The sequence below is a fragment of the Fusarium redolens genome, assembly GCF_020744475.1.
Source record: "Fusarium redolens strain MPI-CAGE-AT-0023 chromosome Unknown BKA55scaffold_1, whole genome shotgun sequence".
Taxonomy (NCBI): domain Eukaryota; kingdom Fungi; phylum Ascomycota; class Sordariomycetes; order Hypocreales; family Nectriaceae; genus Fusarium; species Fusarium redolens.
In genome coordinates, this window is record NW_025763664.1 from 437,036 (window position 1) to 459,043 (window position 22,008).

The 22,008-nt window shown below is 46.2% G+C and overlaps 9 protein-coding genes across 9 annotated transcripts; 4 read left to right on the forward strand and 5 right to left on the reverse strand.

Annotated features, from left to right (window-relative positions):
- Positions 1-132: 132 nt before the first annotated feature.
- BKA55DRAFT_531754 (uncharacterized protein) lies at positions 133-2,189 on the reverse strand (the record flags this gene model as incomplete). Its single annotated transcript, XM_046189250.1, has 7 exons — positions 133-173; positions 307-340; positions 396-460; positions 509-1,484; positions 1,538-1,745; positions 1,802-1,894; positions 1,951-2,189. 7 exons carry the CDS (start codon positions 2,187-2,189, stop codon positions 133-135), a joined length of 1,656 nt encoding a protein of 551 aa, XP_046055853.1.
- A 434-nt stretch (positions 2,190-2,623) lies between these two features.
- BKA55DRAFT_699218 (carotenoid oxygenase) lies at positions 2,624-4,278 on the forward strand (the record flags this gene model as incomplete). Its single annotated transcript, XM_046200566.1, has 1 exon — positions 2,624-4,278. The coding sequence occupies exon 1, from the start codon at positions 2,713-2,715 to the stop codon at positions 4,276-4,278; it is 1,566 nt and encodes a 521-aa protein (XP_046055854.1). The 5' UTR covers positions 2,624-2,712.
- A 584-nt stretch (positions 4,279-4,862) lies between these two features.
- On the reverse strand, positions 4,863-5,639 carry BKA55DRAFT_531756 (uncharacterized protein; the record flags this gene model as incomplete). Its single annotated transcript, XM_046189251.1, has 1 exon — positions 4,863-5,639. The coding sequence occupies one exon, from the start codon at positions 5,637-5,639 to the stop codon at positions 4,863-4,865; it is 777 nt and encodes a 258-aa protein (XP_046055855.1).
- A 358-nt stretch (positions 5,640-5,997) lies between these two features.
- On the forward strand, positions 5,998-7,858 carry BKA55DRAFT_699223 (uncharacterized protein; the record flags this gene model as incomplete). The annotated part of the gene is made up of 8 exons (XM_046200567.1): positions 5,998-6,120; positions 6,186-6,543; positions 6,591-6,897; positions 6,946-7,001; positions 7,050-7,288; positions 7,353-7,453; positions 7,501-7,552; positions 7,616-7,858. 8 exons carry the CDS (start codon positions 5,998-6,000, stop codon positions 7,658-7,660), a joined length of 1,281 nt encoding a protein of 426 aa, XP_046055856.1. The 3' UTR covers positions 7,661-7,858.
- A 398-nt stretch (positions 7,859-8,256) lies between these two features.
- On the forward strand, positions 8,257-10,064 carry BKA55DRAFT_629712 (uncharacterized protein). The gene is made up of 3 exons (XM_046196934.1): positions 8,257-9,463; positions 9,518-9,784; positions 9,837-10,064. Exons 1-3 carry the CDS (start codon positions 8,444-8,446, stop codon positions 9,966-9,968), a joined length of 1,419 nt encoding a protein of 472 aa, XP_046055857.1. The 5' UTR covers positions 8,257-8,443; the 3' UTR covers positions 9,969-10,064.
- A 411-nt stretch (positions 10,065-10,475) lies between these two features.
- Positions 10,476-12,280, reverse strand: BKA55DRAFT_547762 (uncharacterized protein). The gene is made up of 3 exons (XM_046191061.1): positions 11,928-12,280; positions 11,452-11,868; positions 10,476-11,400 (listed from the first exon to the last, which is right to left on the reverse strand). Exons 1-3 carry the CDS (start codon positions 11,961-11,963, stop codon positions 10,867-10,869), a joined length of 987 nt encoding a protein of 328 aa, XP_046055858.1. The 5' UTR covers positions 11,964-12,280; the 3' UTR covers positions 10,476-10,866.
- Positions 12,281-13,134: 854 nt separating this feature from the next.
- BKA55DRAFT_1395 (uncharacterized protein) lies at positions 13,135-14,688 on the reverse strand. Its single transcript, XM_046184889.1, has one exon. The coding sequence runs from the start codon at positions 14,487-14,489 to the stop codon at positions 13,548-13,550; it is 942 nt and encodes a 313-aa protein (XP_046055859.1). The 5' UTR covers positions 14,490-14,688; the 3' UTR covers positions 13,135-13,547.
- A 3,942-nt stretch (positions 14,689-18,630) lies between these two features.
- Positions 18,631-19,319, reverse strand: BKA55DRAFT_547771 (uncharacterized protein). The gene has a single exon (XM_046191062.1). The coding sequence runs from the start codon at positions 19,277-19,279 to the stop codon at positions 18,806-18,808; it is 474 nt and encodes a 157-aa protein (XP_046055860.1). The 5' UTR covers positions 19,280-19,319; the 3' UTR covers positions 18,631-18,805.
- A 287-nt stretch (positions 19,320-19,606) lies between these two features.
- Positions 19,607-21,827, forward strand: BKA55DRAFT_658325 (cytochrome P450). The gene is made up of 5 exons (XM_046197515.1): positions 19,607-20,054; positions 20,110-20,465; positions 20,520-21,134; positions 21,184-21,315; positions 21,369-21,827. The coding sequence occupies exons 1-5, from the start codon at positions 19,775-19,777 to the stop codon at positions 21,564-21,566; spliced, it is 1,581 nt and encodes a 526-aa protein (XP_046055861.1). The 5' UTR covers positions 19,607-19,774; the 3' UTR covers positions 21,567-21,827.
- The last annotated feature ends 181 nt before the right edge of the window (positions 21,828-22,008 follow it).

The following is a 22,008-nucleotide window of genomic DNA, read 5'->3' on the forward strand; positions in this document are numbered from 1 at the left end:
GCGTCTAAAAATGCTCTACTGCTCATAAGCTAAAGTAACCCATGCGCGCGAGAGTATCAAAGTTTTGGCTGTATCTAACTTCTGCAAATAACACGTCTGATAAGCTGTTCAGCCAATACTACTTCTTAAATATCACGCAAGACTAGCAATTATGTTCAGATAATTTACTCGAACTTTGTATATGTATCGTGTATGCATTATCAAGTCTTGTATATCTGGTATCTCCATTCCAAGCCAAATACTCAGCTCAAACCCCACGAGGTGGTAAATGAACTAGACTCTTGAGAGGCCATATTCCCTGCTTACCGGGAGATAGGATTCCATTTGGATCCACGGCAGCCTGGTAGTAGAACGTTAGAATTGGTAACGTTTTAAAGCTTTGATTGCGAACGTACCTTTAAAGTCTCAACGAATCTCCTATAAATGTGGCCATTGTACGCATACAAATTCTGAACAGCATCTGGCCATTGTCAGTAACGAGTCTGCGGAGTCTGGAAACCGTACTTACCCATGTGCTGAACATGAGATCTATAGTTGGCGAACCCATTCAATTCTGCCTCAGCAAGCAGGGCTTTGACCACCTTGCGGCCACCTTCACGCGCCTTCTTGTTAGACTTGTCAAAAACATATTCCTGAACAAACAGGATGTACTTTGAGAAGACGTGACAACCAATAAAAGGATCAACTCCTTGCTCCTCCATAATAGCCCTTGCTTTGCGAAACCATGTCAGGACTGTTTCACCCTCGCAAGGAAGGATGAGGGTAGTGTCGATATGAGCTCCCGCCCCTGTCCCGTCCGCCGGAAGGTTGTATTCTGCGAGCTTCACGGCGCCCATTGAGGGAATACCCGCGGCGAGCGTTCCAATCTGGATGTTGTCTACCGGCTTGCCATCCTCGCCTTCGAAGAGCGTGTTCTCAACCCAGGCATTGGGAACTCTCTGGATGACGACCTCCTGCAACCTACTCCAACGAGCAAGAACCATTTGCTTAGGCCCATAGAAAGACACCGAGCATCGCCAGTACCCGGTGTTGTACTTCTTCTTCAGCGCAGCTATGCTCTCTTGGGTTAGAGGCCCTGGTACATCTTGCTGTTGGTGCTTGGGGGCGTCGTGAGAGGCAAAATGGTTGATATTGGTGATCATGTGGTGGCTTTGGGTGATGCCTTCACGGTCCAGCTGCTGCAGCGTGTCGATGAGGGGCGCAATGTCTTCAACCTCGGGACAGTGGACTTTGACTTCCATGAAAGACGGAGGCGCCACGTCGAGAGCCACAGCCATCTTGGTCACGATGCCCAGATTGCTTTGCAAGAAGAGGCCATCGATTTGGGGGCCGAAGCTATTGGGGCAAGCATGTGCGCTGGGGGAATTAGGCACGGCCCATTGGCCTGTCCGGAGGATTTCTCCCGAGGCCAAAAGAACCTCTAGACTGCCAATAAAGTGCTGGCGGTCTCCAGAGACGGTGTAACCATGACCCCGGTCCAGAGTCTAGAAACTCGTCAGCAAACATTACTACTATCCAACAGCGAGAATTGACTTACGTTGCCCACGACACTTCCCCATCCCAAAGCCGGGACAGAGACCCAAAGGTCAAGCTTGTTCTCCACGATATAGTTGTAGACATCAAAAAAGGTGACTCCAGGCTCAACTACAATGTAGGCCAGCTTCTCGTTCACTTCCAGGATGCGCTTCATCCGATGAAGAGAGAGCACCATGGAGCCCGCAACTCGAGGGGCAGGTCCGCCATATCTACCAACAGATTAGCTGAATTGTCAATGACATCATGGAGTCTGTCTGAAGCATACCCGAAATTCTTTCCTTGCGAGCATGTCCACAGGGGAACCTGGTGTTGATTGGCTACCTTGAGAATCGCCTGAATCTCTTCAACAGATGATGGGCTACAGCCGCGTCAGTAAGGTCGCCATAGTGTGCATTATAGATTCAAGGGTCTGACCATAATCCAGCAGATGCCTCAAATCCCTCCTCGAACAAGGGATATGGGTCACGAAAGTTGGCCAGCCCTTCATCAATTATGACGTTTTCTTGGCCTATGATAGCTTGAAACTCATTCACGACACGCTGGAAGCTGGCTTCATCGTGACCTGGAGGAAGGCTTCGCGTCCCTGGCTTTCGAGAGCGGAACGCATTGTCATGATGCGTCTGCAGCTCAGGAGATGCATACCACTGAACCATTTAGGGCGAAATCTTTAAAATTATGATGAGATAGCTCAAGGTCAAGGAACGCGAAGCTAGGCTCTGGTTTTGTCCATTTCACTCATTCTTGAAGGACGGGCAGGTCCTTATGGGACTCACGCAGTCTCTTGTGAGCATTCACCCCGCCCTAAACCGCGGCCTTACAACTACAATTAGGGCACTCCCGGGTGGTACACATAGTGGTATACGTTTGCTGTAAGCCAGTATCACATCGAAAGACACTGGTGGGGATGTGAGCTTACCCACTCTAATGTTCCAATCTTTTGGGTGGAGGCGCCACCCGCAACGGAGCTAGCGGATAGCAACTTGGATTGTGAACCTTATGCCCAAGCAGACAGCAAATCGACAATTAGACCTAACAACTATAAAAAGGTTCAAGGCTCTTCTGAGCAGAGAACGCCAATCGCACAAATACCGGGACTACTTTGGCGCCTTTGCAGTGTCTATATACATTCTCATCACTACAACTCATCATACATTATCAAGTCCCATACCGCCCATCATGGCACATGTTGTTCCAGGAGTTCCAGGCACCCGCTTCCCCAAGCACTATGCTATGAGCAAGTGGAACGAAGACCATCTGCGGTTCGAGGCAGATGCCTACGAGCTTGAAGTCATAGGAGAAATCCCCAGCACCATCCACGGGGCCTTCTACCGCGTCCAGCCCGACCATGCATTCCCACCTATCTTTGCGGAAACCGAAATCCCGCTCAATGGTGATGGCAACGTCAGCTCATTTTACATCAAGGATGGTCATGTCGACTTCAAGCAACGTTATGTGCGCACCCCTAAGCTCATCGCCGAGCGTGAAGCCAGACGTGCCCTCTTTGGCAGATATCGCAACAAGTACACAGATGATCCACGCGTTCAAAATGTTCTCAAGGGTACCACAGCCAACACTCATGTTGTATTCCACGATAACAAGTTGATGGCCCTCAAGGAGGATGCACCGCCTATGGAACTTGACCCCATCACTCTTGAGACCCTCGGCTACATTGACTACCACGGCACCTTCCGTTGCCCCACGCACACTGCTCATCCCAAGGCAGACTCAGCGACGGGGGAATTGGTGTCTTACTCCTATGAGGCCGCGGGTGAAGCATCACCCGACATCTGCTCCTTCACCGTTGACAAACATGGCAAGCTCTCAGAGGAGGTTTGGTTCAAGGCGCCTTGGCCGTGCATGATCCACGACTTCTGGGCCACCGACAACTGGGTCGTCTTTCCCGTCAACGGCCTCAAGGCCAGCCTGGAGCAGATGAAAAACGGCGGCGACCACTTCTACTGGGATGAGAATCTTGACTACCAGCTGCTGGGCGTTATTCCTCGCCGAGGCGCCAAGCCCGAGGATGCAAAGTGGTTCAAGACACCCCAGGGCTGCTACTCACACACTATCAACGCTTATGAGGAGGACGGAAAGCTTGTCCTAGATGCCAACGTTTGGACCGACGTACACTTTCCCTTCTTCCCCAACACCAAGGGCGAGAGGTTCTTTACCGACCCCAGGAAAGTCACGGCACCTATCACCCGTTACCGGTTTGACCCCAATGGTAGTACAGATAAGATGATCCAGCCTGAGGCTGTGCTTGTTACCGGCGTCAACGAATTTGGTCGCATAGACGATCGTCTCCTGGGCAAGAAATACTCCCGCGTCTGGATATTAAAGGTCGATCCTACACACGAGGTCAAGCTCAATGACCACGAGGCGGCAAAGGGCAACGTTGGCTTCAACACCCTGGTTTGCTACAACTTTGAGACAGGAGACATGCAATCCTACCGCCACGGTGATGACACCACGTTCCAAGAGCCCGTCTTTGTTCCGAGGCATGAGGGTGCTGACGACGAGGATGGCTATATCCTCGTTGTGGCTGACCGCTATCGCGAAGGCCGCAACGTCCTGCTGCTCTTTGAAGCCTCGGACATAACCCAAGGCCCACTTGCTGAGATCAAGTTACCGTTCAAGTTGATGGATGGCCTTCATGGTAGTTGGGTAGATGGCAAGGATGTTGATGCGGCCAGGGAGGCGAGCGAGGCGCGAAAAGCGAATGGAACTGTGAATGGAAAGTAAGGTAGTCGCGATATAGGTTGACGTACTAGAATATATTTCTATTGAACTCGTTGTCAACTCTAAGTGCTTTCGAATCTCTTGTCAAGTAACCAATGTCTTTGAGGCACGGCTGAATTTCATCGTTGCTGATGCAAAGGACGAGGAGCTCTACGAGATTCTCCTAGGCCAAAGAATCGAATACGGGTATCATTGTATTGAGATGGTGACCATGTATACTTAGGCAGATAGCGAATACATCCTACTCTCTCCGTAAACTCTGTTGTGGTAATCTTCATTAGGAGACGGCTTCTTAGAGTCCCCTCGCATCGGCCTAGCCTGGTTGCACAAAGATATAAGTTGAGTAGGTAGGTTTGCGGCGGTTTCTGCTTAGATTTATGAAGGAACACTTTTTGCTTGATGGCGACTGGCTATCTAAATGGGCTGTACTTAAAAGCATTATTTGATCTTCTTTGACTTGTGAATATTGAAAATGAGCTATCAAGGATTGACACGTTCAGGAACCACTCGCACATTTCCATCTAGGTGGTAATGTATTGAGAGTCGAGCGTAAATCTTGTCTCATCAATCTAGTAATCCTTGCCGATCTAAAATATACTGGATCCTCCGTTGATAGGTATATAGGCCCCGTTGATCCAGCCCGCCTTTTCTTCAGCCAGAGTCGCAACCGACCATGCTACCTCCTCAGGAGTACCGACACGTGGGGCGACAGGAGTCGAATCTACAATGGGTTGCAGTGCCTCTCTCACGGCGCTAGGTGCAGCGTAGAAGGCATCTGTTCCAACAGGTCCAGGCGCAACGGCGTTGACGGTGCATCCGTATTTCCGGGGCAGTTCCGTGGCCCAACACTGGGTATAGACCTCGACAAGTCCTTTGGCCCCTGCATAGATGCTAGATTCCGGCCCTGGAGTACGGGAAACGGAGCTACCGATATTGATGATACGGGAGTTCTCTCGCGACAAATACTTGAGAACGGCGCGAGTGAGGAAGAAGACTCCTCTGGCATTGAGGTTGACAATATCGTGCCACGTCTTGCTGACCTTTTCATCGTCGGGATCGTCGAGGAACGTTGGGCGATTGATGCCAGCGCTATTGACAAGGATGTCAATTTTGCCGAAAGCTTCGGCGGCCGCATTGGCCAGCACCTGCGGCCCTTCCGGTGTTGAGAGGTCTGCCTCTACAGCTACGGCTTTTCCGGGCCCGTTGAGGCTCTTGAGAACCTTGTCCGCGTTTGCCTTTTCGCTTTGGTTGGGATAGTTGATGACCACAGAAGCCCCGCGGCTCGACAGCTCACGAGCAATGGCTGCCCCGAGTCCTGCCGATGAGCCACTGATGAGAGCCACTTTACCGGCTAGTGATGGCATTTTGAAGGCTTTTTAAGGGAAATTTTGGAACAGAAAGAGCGATAGTTGGAGAATGAGATGGATGTATTTGCGGCCCGGTTAGATACTATGGGATACGCCATCTATATATCATGGATATATTCGTATGTCGATGGGTACACAGACGAAGTGGTGAATGGACCTTGCCTCTAATGAGGTCTGAGATCACTACTCGGGTGGTGACTAGCTGGGCTGCTGTAAAGTAACACCCACCCACCCGGGTGGGGAGTGGAGGTTTAGAGCCAAGTTGGGACAACCATTTAAAAAGCCATGGCGAGCCAAAGGAAGTATTTCGTGTCGAAATGAGAGCTCTACAGAAATTTACCAAACAATCCTCATCATGTCTCTAAATATTGTTGTCATCGGAGCCGGGCTTGGTGGGCTCGCCGCCGCCCTTTCCATCAAGCAAGAGTCGCCCGATCATGACGTTCTAGTTGTGGAATCGGCTCCCGTGCTAGCAGAGGTACGTTTCGTTGAGGCCATTCTTGTATTTCTATACAGTGGAAACTGACATGTTGAACCACTCAGATCGGTGCAGGTCTTCAGCTTACACCCAATGCCACGCGGCTGCTCCTAAGGTGGGGTTTGAAGCCCAGCCTTGAGAATTTAGCCAGCAGTCCCGAGGAATTCCTCATCCGTCGCTTCGACGGTCGCAAGGCCCTTGGTCACCGCGTAAACTTTGCTGCTGAAATGCTCGGAAAGTACAAGTCACCTTACTGGGATATGCACCGAGCAGATTTACAGCTCGCCATGTTCGAGAGGGCCAAGAGCCTCGGCATCCGCTTCAAGTTCGGTACACAGGTGACTGATGTAGATCTTGCCATTCCCCAGCTGACAACAGAGAAGGGTGACAAGATCACCGGGGATCTGGTAATAGCTGCAGATGGTGAGCCTCTCCAAACCCTCAGCAATGCATTCTCTAATATGCAATAGGACTCTGGTCTAAGACCCGGTCCAAGGTTCTCGGTAGGCCCAGCCAGCCTATAGCCACCGGAGATCTCGCATATCGGATTGTCCTCAGGAAGGAAGACATTCAAGACCCTGAGCTGCGCGAATTCATTGACAAGCCCCGTGTGTGCTTGTGGGCTGGCCCGGAATGCCACGCCATCTATTACCCACTCAGGAACAACACCATGGCAAACATTGTTCTTCTAGTTCCAGACAATCTGCCCGACAACGTGGCCAAGATGTCGGGTGACCTCTCCGAAATGAGGGAGATCTTTGAGAAGTGGGATCCGCTGTGAGTTGGCGGCCATCACCTACGACAGACGCCGACTGATCCTCTCAGGCTGCAGAAATTTCTCTCTCAAGTGGATAAAATTGATAAATGGAAGCTGATGCATCGTAAGTAGAACGGAAACTTGGCTTTCCACCGCAGCTAACACTTGATAGTGGACGAGCTGGAGCGTTGGTATAACGACGATGCCACCGTCGCATTCTTGGGCGATTCTTGTCACCCAATGCTGCCGTATATGGCACAAGGAGCTGGTTCCGCAATTGAAGATGGTGCTGCACTGGGTATCATCCTCTCAAAGGTGAACAGAAGAGAGCAGCTTCCTCAAGCCCTAAAGGCGTATGAGAACCTGAGAATTCCTCGGAGCAGCGCATTGCAGAGATGGAGCATGAAGCAGGTAAGTTCATGACAGGTGGAACAAATACTCAATCAGAAACTCGGATAATTAATTTCTGCTGCAGAGACACATCAACCACTTGCCTGATGGCCCTGAGCAAGAAGCGAGGGATCGTCTTGCAGAATCACAACTCTACAATCAGCAGCCTGGCTATCCATTCTACTGGTAGGTGCCGCTCATGCCTGGAGAAATGGTGCTGACTTGCATTTCAGGATTGATCCAGCCGCACAAGACTTTGTGTACGGGTACGATGTTGTCGCTGAGGTCAGTGGTTTCGAGTTGCTCTCTTGTACTTGGGTTCACAAACTAACGTTGTTGGGGAATCAGTTGGACATGATCGGTATAACGGCCACAGCATCAGTCGCCAGTTAAGGAAGCCGGTCAAGTTTGTTAGAATAAGAAACATCAAGAATAGTTTAGTAATGACGGTCGTAATCTATGCAATGCAGATGAGAGCTGGCTGCGGGGAGAGACTTAGACTACGCGAAAACCATTCATCAGGAACCTATGAGTGAGCTATGTGAAGCCCACCTTATTTTATTACATTCAAATGCTGTCAATACTTTGGGGTCAATTCTCGACGTGGTTAAGTGGCCAAATAAATCGAATATTGTAAACGATTAGTTTCAAATGGTCATGACGCTGTAGGCTGCACGATAGCTTCCAGTGGTAGCGTCTTCTGTTTCGGGAAGCGTTCTAACTGCAGTACATTGCTTGATTGACTGATCTAATAACATTATATAACATCTCTACCGAATAGTACAGAATAAGGCATCAAGCATAATTCCTTCACTCAAGTTGATCCTCTCAGTTTCTACATATTTCATTGGCCTTCTACCTGATGCGCTGACCAATCATATGCTAACTACATTACATCGTCTGCTAAATCATCCAAACTTCCTTGACTCAACACAGCTTACGGCGGGGTTGGGTGGGCGTCCCCAGTGTCTAAACCCACTCAATTACAAGTGGCCACTTGGTGGGTTTTCCAAGTTTATGTTTCCCGCAATAAAGTACCAAAGACAATTGACCCGAGACACCCACTAAATTGGCTTTTAAATAAGTTGACCTTTTTGAAGTTTAGCCACATATCTCTCTATTTCTGTATCAGAACTCCTACCGACCCTCATCTTCATCTCCATCTTCATCCTCATTATGGTCTCACTTCCAAAGACCCTGTCTCAGGAATCTGAAGGCTATGACCAAGTTCGCCGCAAGTTTTTCAACGGGCGAGTCCCCGATATTCATCCAACCGAAATAGCCATACCATCAACCACTGCCGAGGCCGTGACCGCCGTCAAGAGGGCACGCGAGAATGGCTGGAAGATTGGCGTCCGTTCAGGCGGCCACCTGTTCTTCTGCAACGCACTTCTGGAAGGCGGTCTTCTCATCGACACGCGCAATTTGAACAAAGATATCGAATACGATGCTGCAACAAACATCGCTTCCGTCAGTCCTGGCCACAGGGTTGAGGATGTGACCACGTTCCTCGAAGCCCGCGGCAGGTTCTTCCCCGCTGGTCACTCACGATCCGTCGCTGTTGGTGGTTTCTTGCTTGCTGGTGGGCAGGGCTGCTTCATGCGCGGATGGGGTTATACTGCTCCTACCTGGGTCACGCAGCTAGAAGTCGTCACTTCGGAGGGCGAGACCGTTATTGCCAGCAAGACTCAGAATTCTGACCTGTTTTGGGCGGCCCCAGGTAGCGGACAGGGTTTCTTTGGAGTTGTGACGAGGATCTGGATCAAGACGATCCCAACGAGAAAGCTCTTTGACAAGACCGTTATAGTCGACTCGACCGATATCTTCAAGCCCTTACTTAGGTGGACGCTTGAAATGTCCAGGAAGGTGCCCAAATACGGTGTTGATCTCTTCTACTGCACATTCTACGCTGACAAGGATGACCCCGATGGAGGCCACGAATCAGCGGCCAAGCGCGTCTTCTTTGCCATCAACCTGACCATTTTTGCCGACTCCTTGGATGAGGCCGCAGTACTGGCCAGCCCGTTAGAGTCGTTCCCCGACGATTTTAAGAAATATATCGTTACGACGGTCCCGCTGGTGGAGAGAACCTGGGTTGAGCTTTGGGGCCTCCAGGAAAGCTTCCAGCCCCAGGGGAATGGTGAGAGGTGGAACGTGGACAGTATCCTAGTCGATCCCAAAGCTTCGGATGACGAGGTAAATGCTCCCAGTGTCGAATCTTTAATTTCATGCTAACCACTGACCTTCCAGCTTATTGACGCAATCACGCCGGCTCTGTACGACCTGCCGTCTCGCCTCTCGTCGGGCACCCTGTGTCCTATGGACTATTACCCCGACGAGGCTGACCAGGCTTTGAGCCTACCCCAGAAGGCTTACGTCTCTACAATGTGCTGCTGGAAGGACCCCAACCAGGACGCGGCTGTGGACAAGTGGCTGCTCGATGCATATACCAAGGCAGATCAAGTGTCATGTGGTGTGTATGTGGCCGATTTCAACGTGAACCACAGAAAGCCAAAGGTAAGTCTGGTCAATATTTAGAGCTTCAAGTTCAATGCTGACTAGTAACAAGGTCATGACAGACTCTGCGTTGAAGAAATGGCTTGAGATCAGGAACAAGTGGGATCCTTCAGAGGCGTTTATTGGCCATCGGGGTTTCAGCAGTGTTTTGGACGGCAAGAAAGGCCTAGGAAGCAGGCTATAGAGTGCCATTCGACTACCTGAGAAGACAGTATTAACTCAATCTCGTGATTTAAGATTTGAACTTTCCGATTATACTAGGTGATGTCGGTGATGCAACGTTTAATATAATTCATTATTGATAATATACGCATTACCCAACATTCAGCTGTATGCAAGATGGTATAGAACACGACATTTCCCACCAGAGACTCAAGCTCTATATTAGGCTGCCCCTCTAGCTACCTGCTGAGTCTTATCTGATATGGTAGCTGTATCATAAAAAAAAGGCGCTTTCGGTGTAAATACCTGCCAGATGTCCTACCCTGCTATTTGAATGATTGCTGGTCATAAGGTTAAACTTTAGGCTGCCAACAGAGATAATGAAGACACGATATGTCCTACCTTGAAGATATTCCACTTCACAATCAAGACCTCCCAAATTTTAAAGCCTGTGTTGGTAGACATAACAAGAGGTTCTGAAGTCGTTACTTAAGTTACGGACGGTGATGGGCTGAAACTGTGAGAATTAGCTCCATTGAAATTGTGATCCGACCTCAAATCCGCTACTGGATCTTTCAAAGGCTATCAAGGCTTTCTTGTTACTAATTCCAACAAGGCTCTTTATTTCAATACTTTAGTAGTACTCCTGACATTCCACTTATTTATTCGCCTTTGGAAATCTCACTATGAGATGGATGCACATGGTGGAAACGGATGAAGCCCTTTCGCCAATAAGATTACATGCATTGTAATGATTGATTAGAGTGTTATCTCTGGGTCCTACTCAAGGCCATTGTAAAGCGGTGACAAGAAACCAACATGTTGCATACTATCACGAGACCTGCGTGTACATGTAGTGCTTTTCGAGAGCAACCTCCATGGAGAAGTTCTTGTGGGTTGTGAACCTACAGGCGTGTCGATTAACCGCGATCCTTTTTGAGTTCATAGTTGGGAAGCTCTTCTGGCTGCCAGTGAACTATCCCCTTCCATTCGCCCGTAAGAGGGCCCTTCAGGTCTTGCTCCAAGGTGCTTTTCGGCAGGCCCAATTTCTCATTCCAGATTCCCAACGGGCGGAAATCACCGATCGCGTGGCCGTCTGAGCCGTAACTAAAAAGAATAGCTTGGACCTGGTGGCCCAGGCCCCAGTTCAAGCCTCTCTTGATGTCCTCTCGGGCTTCTGGCAGAACTCCCTCAGAGGTGACATTCTCGACCTGCCATTCCTGGCCGGTAAGCCTTTGCACGACGTCAAGGATCTCCAGTTGTGTCACTGTGTAAGAGGCGACGTGGATGTACTGATTCTTTGCTTCTTTGAGACGATCCGGATTGGTGATGAGCGCGTAGAGAGCCTGGGCAGCTAAGTCACGGAGACCCGTGGAGAACGGCACATCGCCACCATTGTAGATGCGCGCTTTTCGTTTGGTGATGTCGAAGCCCAGAAGTCCATCGATGACACACTACAGGTTTCAATCAGCTTTTGAGCTTGATGCCCCTGTGAGGAGACTCACAAAGTCTACCCAAGGATTGCACATGATACCGGTCCAGCTCATGAGATCTTGGGTCTTCTCTAGATGCTTGACGATAGATCGCTTCTTGGTCGCGAGCAGAACGCCGTCGGCAAAATCTGGGTGGTAGGTTCTGACACCGTACTCAGAGGGGAAGAAGCGCTTGACGCCTGCCTTTACCGCTGCGTCGATGACAGTTTCATGGTCAACGGTGGACTCTGGGGGGAGGAGCATGATGACCACATCCTGTCCTCTCAAGCCTCGTTCGAGAGACTCGGGGCTGTAGTCCGTCGAGATCACATTCAAGCCCTTGGGAAACTTGGCACCAGAGTTCTGCCTCGTCAAAACGGAGAGGCGAAGAGGTGAGTCTTGTTGGGCGAGGAAATGGTCCTGGATGACAACTCCAAGGTTACCACTGGCCTGTAAATTGTTCAGTATCGTGTATCTAGTCCCCTTAGGTAGCCAATAGGTATACATACACCAATCAGTGCGACATTCTTGACTTGAGTAGACATGGATGTTACAGTAACAGTAATAAGGTGCAGTACAACGTCTAAAGCTTGGGCCTGGATGAGTAGCAAGGGGATTCCTGGCGGCGGGGTTTACTTGGGCCGATTAACTTTGTTTTTATCCTCGCTAGTAGGTTCATTTAGCGCAAATCTCACCCACGCATTGTGCCACCGAGTTGAGTGGTTCCATCTACAGGATCTGAGTGTCACCTCGACCCTCCTGGATATCCCTACGAGATGATGATAGGTGTCACAAGTCAATGGACCACACTCGTATGTAGAGATGCCTGGCTCGTCAATTAGATTACATTACGTTGCACGGGTCCTCGGAGTCCGAAAAAGGTCCGGACTCGTAAAAGTCTCCACCAAGAAGACAAGCCCCGCCCTTTCTTCCCCACCTCCGTCATAATACGGAGACAGGAGACAGGCCACTCCACCCTGTAGCATGCAGAGCAGAGGGGCACAAAAGAATACTAGTCTAATTAAATATAAGTCTCTTTTTATACTTATTAAGGCCTTTGGTAAAAATAACAGCTTTAATATTATTTAATTATTAATTACTACAGTAGCTTTTAAGTCTTTTATTAAAATATTTTTAAAAAAAAAATATATATATATATATATTTATATTTATATTTTAGTTTATATTAGTATTACTTATCCTTAAAGCTATTATTATATTTTAATATATTATTTTATATGTAAATATTTAAAAATTTAATTATAATTAATAAAAAAAAATAATTTTAAGTTATATATTTAGAAGAATTTCCTTAAGATTAATATATCTTAATTATTTTCTATTATATAATATATTACTAACTATTATAAGCTTTTTTTACTTAACTTATATATATTTTTGTTTTATTAATAAAAATTAAATAGAGTTTTATATAAAAAATATATATTATTATATATATTATTATACTTACTATATAAGGAATAATAAGTCCTAGGGATAAGTTATTTTAAAGTGCTATATTCCTAAGTTATTATATTTTAATATTTATTATTCTAGTATAATAAGGATAGTAATTAGTTAATATAGCATAAATAGGTCTTTTTAAGGCTAGTGCTTTCTATGGTTTTTATAGGGTATATGTGATATAACTGCTAGGGTTGTAATATAACAACTTTATTACCTACTTTATTAAATAATTTAAGTTAAGTTGCCTATAAATAATACTTAAAGTTTAATAAATATTAATATTAAATAAGTATAAAAGAAAACCCCTAAAGCAGACTAGCTTAAATAGTTAAATCTTAACTCTATCCTAACCCTATCCTAACCTTATATAAAATGCAATTATTATGAATAAATCCAACTGCAATCTAAAACACTTATAGAATAAAGATTATTCATAGACCCGATTTTAGTATTTAGTCACTCTTGGCATGGCACCCTTTGAAGCTTAAACGATCTTGCTTAATCCCTGCAGGCCTTTGCTGCTTTTATGTCTTTAAACGCGGAGAAAATCGAAGCGACTATGTTTATCCTCCTCATCGGCGTCACAGTCAGATCGCATAGGAGTATCAACCTAATAAGGCTGCGCGAGTCTGAGACCCAGGGTCCTGTGGATATTGGTGAAGCTACAGAGAGTCATATTTGGCTGCTCTCCGAAGATTCGGCACCGATTTCTTGGTAAACCTGGGACAAGGTTCGGATTTATGCATAGAAAGGTAGTTTACTGATCTACTACTTCTCAAGGCAATAGAGACTCGCCCTTCACAAGGTGCAATTTCAGACCTTATAACCCTTTTCTGAAGTGAAGGGCTCCTGGTGACCCGTGGCAAGAGCTCTTCAATAGGTACATCGCGGAGCTTGTTGACAGTATTCTCCCTCTCCATAGAGGTGCCTTGATAGAGTTCAGCGGCATGACAATGAAGTTGCTTGTTGACAGTGGTATTGGCGTAAGGTAATCTCTGTGATCTGTAGGTTTTCTCATACGGCTGTAATAAATGTTGAAGTGATGAACTCCTTGGAGGAGGTATTATAGCAAGCTTTGGGAAGGGGGAGTAGGTTGTTGTAGTTTTTCTTATAGTATTTGACAAGTTCTGAGGAGGAGGTCCAGGATCTTGTACCTTTTGACCAACCCTGTCTGGCATATTACGGGGTCGACCTTGTGTTGGGATTTTAGGAAGCGGCTTATTCTGGGGTGGTGGTAATGGTGGTTCCAGCAATTTAAGTTGGGCAGGGGATAGAAAGGCAGGGTGTTGCTTTTGGAGGCGGGGATTGATGCCTTTGTTGGTCTCCTCAGGGCCAGCTATGGGGTTTTCCCAGATTGTATCGGAGGGTTGGTGGTACTGATAGGTCTCCTCATAGGAGCTCACAGGTTCGGTTTGGTCGTTAACAGTCCCAGGTGAAGATCTGTTAGAACTAACTGATCCGATGACCTTATATTCAGAGCATTGGCAGGGGTACTTCTGCGAGCTATCCTCTGTATGTAGGCTTGTAGTGCTGCCCTTGTGGAGGTACTTGCGAACCCACTTGAGGCTTAATAACCTGTTTAGGTGCTTGGTGATGCTGGTCATATTAAGAGGACGAAGAATATTAAAGTGCAATTAAGTGGCAAGTAGAAAGAGGACAATTAAGGTCTTCTAAGACAAACTAATTTGATGAGTTATTTGCACGTACACGGGGCTGATATATATGTTTCTGATGTATATCAAGAAGAACCCCTCTTGAAGAGTAAGCCATAGAGAGGGGGCTCCCACTTAAAGGGGCTGATACATCACAACCAACCCTCCTGTCTCAAAAGCAGATGTGGTCTAACCTTTTGCTTCCCTAGGGGGTTAGGTCCAGAATCTGGAGTTCTGCTTGCGGACATTAACGTCGAAGCCGCCTCCCCGGAATCCCTTATATTCGTCATAGTTTGCACGTTTAGGCTGGATGTTTCAAGCCTCACATAAATCAGTCAAGCCTTGCAGTCATGGTGGCCCAATCCCAACCACTCACATATACTTCCGCGTACTCAAGAATTACTGACCCGAGACGTGGTCTAGAAGCACACCGCTCATTTGAAATGTTGATAAAGCCTTATTGTCTTTATTTGCCGAAGACTTGCTTCTGCAGTACTAAGATGGCATGATCTGCGTACCTCCATGTTGGTATAGGCCGCCATTAAGGAGGGGCTAGAGCAACCGTTATTTGATTCACTGTGGGTCGGCGCTTGGGGATGGTCCGCATGGTCCGCATGGTCCGCACGGTCCCCAAGATCGTTTTTCGTTTTAGTGTGGATTTATCCTTGGACAGGTATACTGCTGTACTACAACGCCCAGAGTCCACATAGCTACAATTCATTATGCTGATGTAATGAAGGACACATCAAGGTCTCTGTATAGGCGGCTTCAGACGTTATAGTTTAGAATGGGATGAGATGGACGGAATTAACTCAACTTGCTCTCTTCCTCCGCGTTCGAAGCTTCGGCGCCTTGTATTGCGAGTCGGCACTGCAGGAGACTAAAGTGGAGGATTATGGTGGAGATACGAACCGATGTCAGTTATAATCGAGCAGAACCAGCAATTCGGTTTGGTAAGATGTTAAGAGCCCTGATAGGCACGGCCCCTTGCGTAGGGACCTTTCACTTTTGGCCGTGTGGTCTAGTGGCTTTTACGAAATACGACCCTCTGAATGCCTAAATCGCCCAGTCGGCAAATGCCGTCATGCGCCCCATTTTTCTTGTTATCTTTGTGTAGCTCGAGCGCAGTCTTAAAACTGCAATGCAACCACACGAAGCGGGAAGCTCAAACTGTCAGTTGGCCCAAGCTCATGGGGTTTGAGAACTCGACCATTTCTGCATCCAACGATTAGTCAGGGGCTTCGATTTACTATCCCAACTGATAGTCCGCCATTCATCTTCTCAGAATATTTTTCCCCTACTCTGCTTCCCGTTCCGGACCCATGCACGTGTGAGTATATGTGCGTGCGTGCTTATCACTTAATCCACCAACCTCCAGGCTTCTATCCTAGAAGTACAACGTGAAGCGCCAACCGAGGGACGAGAAAAATAAGGAGAGGGGAAAACTGACAACTGAGAGATTTTAGCGATGGTTTATTTCTGATGTATATTTTCGAGAAAAGAGGCGAAGATAATGATAGTGAAGGCGAGTGAAATTGCATTTCTTGTTACTATAAACAATGACAAGTCGGCCTTATATTACCAGAATATCAGCGCACTACAGAGTTGCCATGATTGTTTATAGGTTACTTATTTGACCCCTTGAGTTGTTTAGAAATACTTACATCAGCAGCCTATATGGAAGCGTTCGTGTGATACGCGTAAAGCTGCTGCTTCTGCCATAAACTCGACGACAGTGACGATCTATTTCCGTTTGGAGTGAAACATGCGAGCGGCTACGCCCTATGGTCCAGAAATGGACGAAAGAGTAATGCTGCAGCCAAGCTGAGCCTACATTAGCCCAGTCTGGACGAGACCATCGATGTATGTGACCCTAGCAGGCTCAAATGGTGTCGGATCGTTTCTTTCTGCGGCCAGCATGCGTAGCAGGAGATCGAAAGACCGGATAATACGTGCCGGTTTAACCAAACAGGCGGGTGCTAACGCGGACACCATCAAGTAGTCAAAACCTTATGTTGAACAAATCAGGGCTCGACGTGTGCATCCTACCAGTAATCCTTCTCTTCGCACAGACTTGCCAAGTGTAAAGAATCTCAATTTTTGAGTCTGTTAGCCTGAAGAGGGAAGAGGGAAGAGGATGGCGTGAATCAGAATTTTGGCGAATAAGCAAAGATTTGCAACGGCATCAAGGCAATCAGTCCTTGCACTGTGTAAGGACGGACAACTGATAAGGAATTCACGGGCCACGCTTCCTCGTGAGCTAGAACGATCCATGAGCCAGGGAGTTCTTCAAGCCAATTAATTGGTCTGTGTAACATGAGAGAAATATGGTTCCTGGCATAATTCATTTCTAATTGGAGGGAAGTCATCCGATTAATGTTGTCTTTTGAAGAATCACCCTACCGCGGAGCCGGCTGGGTTCTCCCCACCTGTCGAGATAACATGCGACGTATGTAAACCGACGGGGCATTGGCTGAGGCCATCAGTTGTGGCGCATGAATGTGAATGCAGCCTCAAAATAATAAGGCCAGGGCCTATCCCACGTACCCAGAATGTAACGGTTGCACCTAACCACTACGCTACAGGGCAAAAGAGTGGGCTAATAATCACAATTGTAGCCGTTACAGGGGTGTTTACAGCTGCTTATAGGAGCTTACGGTGAACCAAGTCGGAACATAGAGAGGCCGTCAACGTATGCGAAATGGAAAAATATCGATAACTGGGAACAGTGGCAGGTGGTCGATCCATGGACGATTTTAGTTTTTGCTTCCGAGAAAAGAACAAGGTTAAAAACTGCCCACCCATTGTGAACAGCCCCGTTTGAACAGGACTCAGGCGGACGGCTCAGATGCCGCCCTCCCTACGTAGCGCCGCCACTACTGCAGGGATAGAAGTACCCAAGCGCACCTGTGTAACGGTTGCACCTAACCACTACCCCTCGGTCAAAAAGTTAGCTAATACCAGCTTTTATAGCAATGACAGTAGTGCATATAGCTGCTTATAGAAGCTTTATAATAATGTTACAGTACCTAATTATAATAACCTGCCCTTTGTTAATTTTTTAACATAATATCTAGTTGCTATTATTGAATTAGCTAATAATATTATAATATATATATAATAAGTAAGCGGCATAAACAAGCAAGCAGTACATCCCACTATTTACCCTAAATACTACTTTTTAAAAAGTCTATATAAAAGTAAAACTAAAGCTAATATAGCTAGAGTTTTAATATAATATATTTAGCTATATAAATCCTTTATAGCTTTAATATAAAAACTATAATTAAATTCCTTAGGGTTTTATTAAAGAAAGTCTATAAATACTATATAGAGTAGAGTTTTATATATTAAATAAACCTCTATATTATTATACTATATTAATATAATATTATAATATAATTTAATTTATTCTTAATTTATTAAGCTAGTTTTAGTTTATTAACTTTTAAAGCTTTTTCCTAAATATAAAAACCTTTTTTCTTAATTTTCCCTTTTTTATCTTTTTTTCCTTTTTTTTTTAACCTTATAATTACCCTTTTTTTATATATAAAATATTTATATTATTAATTTAACTGCTTTAGTAGTATATTTTAACTTCAAAAATTATATTTAATATATATTACTACTAGCTAATATAATACTATTAATAAAGGCTTACTTATACTTAAATATCTCTCTTTGCCTTTTTAATTAATTCCTAAGACCTATTAATACTTTCTTTTAAGCTTAAATAAATTTAATTATAGTTTTATTTTAGGCTTTCCTTTTAATAAGTTATTATTAATTAAATATACTAAAATTAACTTATTATAATAATTATAATTTATCAATATTTAAAAGAAAGTTATTTATAATATTATAATTATAATAAAAAGTATAGGCCTGGGTGGCTGCAGCTTCTTCGGATAGGAGTCATCGTGACGGTGCAGCTGTGATGCTGTTAGCGGTTGCGGCCAGAAGTCGGGTCGGATGACTTACTGCGCGATGGATGATTGAAGCATGGTATCCTGCAGGGGTCGACGAAAGAGTCGCCTTTGAAGTAGGTTGAAGGAAGAAGGTTGGGGTCAAGAAACCCAGGTAGTAAATACATATCCTCTAACAATTCATATGTAGCTAAAGGGTAGGGACCGCATGGTAAATTTACAATGTCCAATACAAAACAGGTACTGAATGCCTGCATACCTTGATATAACGTTTTTCTGACGTCTACATACAGGCAAAAACCCTTGGGCTTCGACAAGCTCTTAGTGTCCGGATCCCTGAAGCTAAGCAACAGAGTTACCATGCTTGATGTTTTCGGGATGAACCTGCTGTATAACATCCCAATGCTCTACAACCTTGCCATTTTTCCATCGATAAAGGTCAAAAACATGCTCGCCCGCGTCTCCAGGCCAGCGCTCAGAAAAGATCTGCGCCACAATATAGTCTCCATCTACCAGTACCCTCTTGAACATCATGTTGAAGTGCGGTTCTCCTGGGCCCGTCCAATGCTGTGCGGCGATTGACTTGAGGACCTTGGATGCTTCAATGATTGAGTCGCGGCCGTCGGCGACCATCTGGCTATGTTGTTTATAGTTCTCATCCACGAGCTCGAATGTTCTCTTGTAGTCATAGTATTTGAAGGTTGCCAGGTGAAGTTCAATGATCTTCTTGGCCATGACTATCTGCTCCTTGGTGTGAGGAGGCTGGTCAGCTAGGCCAGCGTAAATCTGTTCCACCTCTGCAGTGTAGTCGCCCATATTATGCTGCGGTGTATGTTTGGGTTGGTTTGATGTTTTGCAGAAGAGCAGATAGGTGGCAAGGATTCTTAGCAAGTAGGATATCAGACACTTTTAGGACACCTTCATCTGTGGGAGGCTAGGACGGAGATAATATTTGGATAAACATTAGGAAATTCATTTTCGGTGGGGATGGGCATGAATTTTCCAGAAGCAGACAGCACGCCTATACCGGTGGGGATCACTACAGCGGCAATTGCTAGTTGAAGGGCTTGCTCGTAAGTGAGACAATTGATGGAATACCTCGTAACAACTTCTACGTGGTCACGAGCAACCCCACCGGCATTCATAATCCCACCGAGATTGAACCTCCCTTGGTGCCCCGCATACTTGATCTCGCTCAGCCATATCAGGAATCTTTTTGACTGCCTCTGTTAAAACCTACCGGATGCTCCACCAACTTGGAATACGCTACACCCCAATCGAATATTATTTTTGTGTTCTCAGACAGCAATCATGGCATTCTTGCGAGATCCTGAGAGTAATCCGATGGTGCAGGCCATCTTGTCAAGGCTACAGCATGTCAATGCCAAAGCCGTCGCTGTTGGCTTGCCGTTGGCCTTTTTCGGTCTTGCCATCTCTTACTACTTCGTCGCACTACTTTACAGCCTCCTCTTCTCACCTCTGAGAAACATTCCCGGTCCGTTTCTGGCCCGTGTCACACGTTGGTGGGAGTATCGGGTGGTTAAGCAAGGCAACTCAAATTTGGAATTCATCCGTTTACACAAAAAATATGGTTGGTCTTTTATCTGAGCACTTCCCGACATCTTTTCTAACGCTGAGATGCCCAGGCCCAGTTGTACGAGTAGGACCAAACCGGTACAGTGTCAGTCGGCCCAAAGACGTCAAAAAGATCTACGAATTGGGAGGCAAGTACGTCAAGACAACCTACTACAGTCCGTTGCTCAGCCCGGTCGTCGACGAGCAAAATATATTTGCCATCCAAAACAATGGCCTACACAAGGAGAGGCGAAGAAAGATCTCGCCGATGTACACTATGTCATCTATGGTATCATATGAGCCTGCTGTAGACGAGATGACCCATGTGTGCATCCGTAAGCTACACGAGTTTGCCAAAGAAGGCTGTCTGGTTGACATTCCTCATTGGATGCAATACTACGCCTTTGATGTTATTGGCGCCATTACCGTAAGTGCCCCCCATTATTACCATCATAGGGATTGACTAACCAATGCGATTTAGTTCAATAAGAGTTTTAACATGATGGAGAACGAAGGAGATACCACCGGAATGATCAAGGGTATTCGAGAGGCCAATGACTTTTTGGCATTCTGGGGCATCGTTCCCAACCTCGTCCCATGGCTCATTGGCATCGCTACTGCGTTGGGTACCAAGTCGAACACCTCAACGCTTGTCAGCTATGCCCTCAAGCAGATCGACGATACCCGGAAAGCAAACGCCAAATCCACAGTCAAGGGTAACACCAAGTATGACACATTCTTGAAGAAGCTGCTAGAAGGGGAGGCTGAAGGTCGTCTTAAAACGCCCAATCTTCTTGACGCATGCGGCAGCAACATCGGAGCCGGTTCTGATACCACTGCCGTGACACTGAGTTCCGCTCTCTACTACCTCTTCCAGAACCCAGATAAACTGAAAAAGCTGCGACAAGAGATAGACCAGAAAGTAGCCGAAGGCAGTCTCTCCGACCCTATTACCTTCCAGGAAGCACAAGACATGACGTATCTGCAAGCTGTCATCAAGGAGACGCTGCGTGTCCACCCAGCCGTGGGAACGATTTTACCTCGCATCGTGCCTCGTGGTGGTATGGAACTATCGGGAATTTACTTCCCTGAAGGAGTAGGTAATTACGAGCTTATCATAGGTTTTTTACTAACTAATCTCCCAGACTGAGGTCGGCGTTAACGCATGGGTTTTGCATTATGACAAGGAAATCTACGGCCCAGACCCTGAGGTCTTCCGGCCAGAGCGCTGGCTGGGTGACGAGAAGACGAGCATTATGGATTCTATGATGTTTGCAGTACGTACATTCCTCTTTGTCAGAATGGCCCAGGAGACTAATTCTCGTTATAGTTTGGAGGTGGTGCCCGGACTTGCATTGGCAGGAACATCAGTCTGCTGGAGTTGACCAAGATGGTGCCTCAAATTGTCCGCAAGTTCGATCTTGTTATTGAGGATGCGGACAAACCATTGGACACTTACTGTGCATGGTTCGTGTATCCTCATTACAACGGCCGATTCAAGTTGCGAGACCAAGAGGCAGTGGCCTGATACACTATGCCTTGGCGCTCACCCAATGGCTGTTATTATTCTTTCATTCGACAGTAGTCTTAGGAGGAGCCGTCATGTTTTCAAGATTGTTCATGTCAAATATATTTGCTAAAGAACCGTGTTTACATCACTCTTGTCCCAACGTCTCATGCTCATTGTCGAGGTAAGGCGCGCGGTGCAAGCATCAGCTGTTAGGTCTATTAACTTAAAATAATACTCTTAAAAATATACTTTAGGGAATATATTAACTACTTATATAATAACCTAAGATAAGCTTTTTAGCTTATTATCTAATTAGGTCTAATATATATAAGAGAACTCTAAATATATTCCATAAGTGATAAAAAGGCTCTAGTCCTCTATTATGGCTTCAACTTAACAGCAAAAACTCTTTAAAATCCTCCAAATGCTGATTGTCATGTACCTTTTGTTACTGCATCTG